General features: G+C 38.5%; 1 protein-coding gene across 2 annotated transcripts in view; it reads right to left on the bottom strand.

The window, feature by feature from the left end:
- Window positions 1-902: 902 nt before the first annotated feature.
- IQCB1 (IQ motif containing B1) overlaps window positions 903-5,885 on the bottom strand; it is a 73,056-nt gene continuing 68,073 nt past the window's right edge. For both annotated transcript variants that reach the window (XM_011971594.1, XM_011971595.1), the window contains 2 exons: window positions 3,664-3,820; window positions 903-1,702 (listed from right to left, as the gene is read on the bottom strand). In XM_011971594.1, the coding sequence (XP_011826984.1) occupies window positions 1,473-1,702; window positions 3,664-3,820 (387 nt within the window). In that variant the 3' untranslated portion in view covers window positions 903-1,472. The remainder of the gene's footprint in view (window positions 1,703-3,663; window positions 3,821-5,885) is intronic.

The raw sequence follows: 5,885 nt of genomic DNA, 5'->3' as shown, positions 1-5,885 counted from the left end.
TTATTTACTCTAAATAATTCTTATATCTTAGAGATATGCTCTGAAATATTTACTGATAAAATGACATGATGTCTTGAATTTGGTTCAACATAAGGAATTAAAGTCAGATTGGTCTTGGTTTGACAATTGTTGAAGCTGAATGATGGGTAAAAGTGAGTTTGTTATACTACTCTCTCTACTTTTGCATGTTCTTAAAATTTTCCATTATAAATATGTTAAAAATACTTTTGTGAACTCCTACTAGGTGACAGGTGCAGAGGATGCAACAGCAGGTTTTGATAATAAAATAATTCAAATTTATTTGATTTCTTCTTACCTAGCCACTTTTCTCTTGTGCTCTGCTATAGATGAAATACTTCATTTCACAGAAAGAGAGTCCTATCCCAGTTTACATGGTTGGCTTGAGTTCTCAGCTATGTAATGGGCTCAAGAAAAATTATTGTTCTAGATTATCTGGCATTTTCTCTGCTAAATTGGGAGCAACACTCTTACATAATTTTTCTACATTTCTTTTCCAATCATAAGTACAAATATAGGAATTTTGACTAGAATTTTACTAAAGTTAACATTAGAGATTGTACAACATTATATAATTTGATCTTATATTCAGAAATACGGGTATTTTCACTCATTTTACAAAAAGCATCTTCCAGATTCTTTATGATATGGAGTTATGATTTGTTAACTGATTTTAACTTAAATTCCATATTGTTACAAATACAAACTGAAGTGGCTTCAATTTTATGGTATTAAAACATATTTAAAGCAAACATGGAAACTGAAAAGTATTAGGTTGGAACCAAATAATCATAAAGGTACCTAGGATTATAACAAAAATTAAACATTATATTTAACTCTGAGATTCCTAGGAGAAAAGACAAAAAGGGAAACTGTACATTATATAGTTCTCATAGTTTAATAGAAAGAATGCATTTTTTTGGTAGGTAGTTCCTTTTAGAAATAACAAAATAGAAAATGAGTTCAACCACTGCTTTATAGAAAATAGGGAAATATTCTTCAATTGAGCATTTCTTTTCCTCACATTAATAAACTCTGCACACACCTCCTACGTTAACAGGAAATAGGAATTCCAGATAACAAATGTGGAAAGTTGAAATAATCCTGACAAATTTTTCAAATCAATTGTTGAAAATCTTTATTTAGAAAAAAATCTTTAGTTGGAAAACAGCAGAAACTAAAGAAAAACACACTTCATGTAAACAACAGAACACTATGCTAAGTTTAGTTCTACAATAAAAGCCACACAAATCTGTGTGTGGCCAAGGATGAGGATACAGAGAAAAGAAAAAGAAAATTGAGAGAGAGGTAGAAGATAACTCTTTGCTTACTGCAGGTCTTGTCACCTCTGGAAAATAATAAGTTAGGATGGCCCTAGTCTACTAGCATGCCAGAGGTAGAACCAATATAATCTCCTAAAATATGAGATTTGTGTCAATTCTTAGGGTAACTCACTAAGGTGGTTTGGTTCCACCAATGAATAAAGTTTCTAATTCTACACTAAGCTCATCCTTTGGAACATCAATCTCATCTCCAGATTCTTCCCCAAGCTTCTTCCACCAGGGTGCTTGTATGTGCTTCAGGGTTGTGAGATGGGCCTGCTTGGCCTTGGCTGCCACAGGCCTGGATCTACTTAGGAAGAGCTCAGGTTCTTTGCCTTCTGCCTCCTTTAGACTTGGTGCCTCTGTAGTGGACAGAAAATAAATAGATGAGAACAAGAGTCCTATGCCAGGCAGGTAGGAACTTGGAAGCTACAGAGCTGTAACTCTGCAGGCAGAAACAGCATTCCAACTCTGAATGTATTACTTTTGAGACAGGGTCTCGCTCTATTGCCTAAGCTGGAGTGCAGTAGCATGATCACGGTTCACTGCAGCCTCAACCTCCTGGGCTCAAGTGATTCTCCCACTTCAGCTTCCTAAGTACCTGGGACTATGCCAGCACACCCAGCTAATATATTTTCTCTTTTTTGTAGAGATCTCACTATGCTGCCCAGGCTGGTCTCAAACTTCTGGACTCAAGCAATCCTTCTGCCTCAGCTTCCCTAAGTGTTGGGATTACAGCCATGAGTCAACATATTTGGCCCATTTCTGTTTTTTTTGAGATGGAGTTTTGCTCTTGTTGCCCAGGCTGGAATGCAACAGTGCGATCTCAGCTCGCTGCAGCCTCCGCCTCCTGGGTTCAAGTAATTCTCCTACCTCAGCCTCCCGAGTAGCTGGGATTACAGGCGTGCACCACCATGTCTGGCTAATTTTGTATTTTTAGTAGAGATGGGGGTTTCACCATGTCAGTCAGGCTGGTCTCGAACTCCTAACCTCAGATGATCTGCCTACCTCGGCCTCCCAAAATGTTGGGATTACAGGCATGAGCCACCGTGCCCGGCCATTTCTGTGTTTAAAGGAATAAAAAAAGATGTAGATTTTTGTAAGATGGTTTATTTATTTATTTATTTTATTATTTTTGAGATGGAGTCTTACTCTGTCACCTACGCTGGAGTGCAGTGGCACTATCTCTGCTCACTACAACCTCCGCCTCCCGGGTTCAAGCAATTCTCCTGCCTCAGCCTCCCGAGTAGCTGGGATTACAGGCACCCACCACCATGCCCAGCTAATTTTTATATTTTTAGATGGGGTTTCACCATGTTGGTTATGCTGGTCTCAAACTCCTGACCTCGTGATCCGCCACTTCGGCCTCCCAAAGTGCTGGCATTAGAGGCGTGAGCCACCTCGCCTGGCCAAGATGGTTTATTTAAAGAACAGAAACTTTAATAGAACCTCGTCCTATAGATGAGAGGCTCAGTTTCAGCCATTTATCCAATTTCAAAATATAAAATTCCCAAATAGTAGCCATTAAAGAAAACACTGGTCCTTTCTGTTCACATACACTAAAGAAATCCAAGAGGCTGACTGAAACACAGGGGCTTCATGGATGGGATCTCTCGTTAAATGGGTCAGTGGTTATGATGAATTAATTTTTGTAAAAGTACTTCATTAAAAATTATAGGCCAGGCGCGGTTGCTCACGCCTATAATCGCAGCACTTTGGGAGGCCGAGGTAGGCAGGTCACAAGGTCAAGAGACCGAGACCATCCTGGCCAACATGGTGAAACTCTGTGTCTACTAAAACTACAAAAATTAGCTGGGCATGGTGGTGCTCACCTGTAGTCCCAGCTGAGGCAGGATAATCATTTAAACCTGGGAGGCAGAGGTTGCAGTGAGCCAAGATCACGCCACTGCACTCCAGCCTGGCAACGGAGGAAGACTCCGTCTCAAAAAAATAAAAAAAAATTATAAAATGCGCTACAAGAGAATGACACTGTAACTATTGTCATCATCTACTTATAAAATATGACCAAAAGCTTTTCAGATTACATAGTAAAAGATGGCTAGTAGGGCTCAGCATCTGAAATTAATAACTTCGGGGTGACACATATGAATGATGGCAAGGCTTGGGGAAACACGTAAGAAGGAGGTTATAAAATCTGCATCATTTGAAAACATTATGTGCTGGTCTGATCTATGTAAAAATTTCCTGAGGTTAGGGGATGAGCTAAAGATGCTTACTAATGGTTTCCTTCTGAAGGTTTTGGATGTCACAAACCTTGCATAGGTTGTTCCTTTTAGAGAACAAAAGTAAAATGAGCACATACTCATTAGCTGTTCAACATTGGTGCTGATCTGTGCCATCAGAGCTTCTCTGTGCTGCTGGGCTCGCTCTTCCACGGCCCTGCCCATGAAGTAGTGTTGCAGTCGTTCTTGAGCTTGGGCATGGAGTTCCCTACTGACCACATCTGACATTGGAGAGCCCTGGAAACACAGGACAGAAAAACTTATCAGAAAGAGGACATAGGTATCAAAGTACCCAACCACTTAGCAGAGGTTTTAGAATGCTTAGCTGTCTCTCATTTTATCAATTGAATCTTATGATTGATGTCTATCTTGTATTCTTACGCAAGTATTAAATAGTCTCTTAAAAGTTTTAGATAAAAATAATGGTGGAGAAGTTTTTTGTCTTTCTTTTTCGTATGTGACCATACTTTACTTTCTCAGACACTGTGGAATTACGGGAGAGGAGATAAAAAACAACTACAAAAAAACAACCTGATTAAAAAATGAACAAAATATAATCCTGTGGAAAAAAAATGACTTGAATAGACATTTCTGAAAAAAGATAAAGAAACAGCCAGTAAACACATGAAAAGATGCTCAAAATCACTAATTAGGAAAATGCAAGTTCAAACCATAAGATACAACTTCATATCTATTAGCTGCTATCAAAAACAACGACTACACCAAAAATAACTAATGCTGACAAGGATGTACAGAAACTGGAACCCTGTGTGTGACTGGTGGAAATGTAAAATGGTACAGCCACTATGGAAAACAGTATGGCAGTTCCTCAAAAAATTTTTAAAAAGACTTAGCATATAATCTAGCATTTACATTTCTGGATACTCACCCAAAAGAATTGAAAGCAAGTACACAAACAGATATTTGTACACACATGCTCACAGTAGCATTATTCACAATAGCCAAAGGGTGGAAGTGTTCCTTGGATAAACAAAATGTAGTATACATAATGGAATATTATTCAGCCTTTAAAAAGTAGAAAATTCTGACACATGCTAAAACATGAACCTTAAAGACATTATACCAAGTGAAACAACGAAGTATGATTCCACTAATGGGGTACTTAGAGTAGGCAAATTCATAGAGACGGAAAGTAGAATGGTAGTTGCCAGGAGCTGGGTAGTGGGGGAATGGTGAGTTAGTGTTTAATGGATGCAGAGTTTCAGTTCTGCAAGATGAAAAAAGTTCTCAAGATGGATGGTGGTGATGGTTGCACAAACAATATGAACGTACTCAATGCTAGTACGCTACATTTAAACATAGTTAAAATGGTACTTTTTACATTTTATCTATTTTACCACTCTGAAAATAAATAAATTTTAAAAATATAGGTACATGAAGCCACACAAAACTTACTGTATCAGAATTTCTTGGGGTGTGTGGGGCTTGGGTATATAATTTTTATAAAGGTGATTAAATTTGTAAATGATTAAAACTGTTAAAAGCAATATGTCCTCTCTACAGAGCTTAGGAACTGATTATTTATTGGAGAGAAGGCATGCTTCTGTCTGTCCTCATTCCATCTCTGCTTTAAAAACTTTCAGTTATGGTTCTGCCCCTCTCTCCAATTAGGTTCTGGTGCTTGGCTAAGGGAGGAGTTGCTAATATGCTTGATAAGCACTTAAGAGATTCATTGGCCATATACACCATGGAATACTATGCAGCCCTAAAAAAGGATGAGTTCATGTCCTTTGCAGGGACATGGTTTATGTCCTGGAAGCTGGAAACCATCATTCTCAGCAAACTAACACAAGAACAGAAAACCAAATACTGCATGTTCTCACCCATAAGTGGAAGTTGAAAAATGAGAACACGTGGACGCAGGGAGGGGAACATCACACAGTGGGGCCTATCGGGGGATGGGGAGCTAGGGGAGGGATAGCATTAGGAGAAAAACCTAATGTAGATGACAGGTTGATGGGTCCCAAACCACCCATGGCACGTTATACCCATGTAACAAACCTGCACGTTTCGCACATGTATCCCAGAACTTAAAGTATAATAATAACTAAAAAGAAGAGATTCATTGGCCATGTTTTATAGGTGGCCAGGCTGATTATTTTTAAAAGCTCAGGACCCCTAAAATTTTTTTAAGCACTTAGGTTAAAAGAACTTTATTAAAAATACAGCTTTATTCACTCCTCAGCAAATGTACAACAACAGAAATTATAACAAACTGTCTCTCAGACCACAGTGCAATCAAACTAGAACTCAGGACTAAGAAACTCAATCAAAACCGCTC

Source organism: Mandrillus leucophaeus, unplaced genomic scaffold (assembly GCF_000951045.1).
Source record: "Mandrillus leucophaeus isolate KB7577 unplaced genomic scaffold, Mleu.le_1.0 Scaffold123, whole genome shotgun sequence".
In the NCBI taxonomy this organism is placed as follows: Eukaryota; Metazoa; Chordata; class Mammalia; order Primates; family Cercopithecidae; genus Mandrillus; species Mandrillus leucophaeus.
Note: the sequence above shows the minus strand (reverse complement) of the source record. Positions and strands in the feature narration are given on the sequence as shown.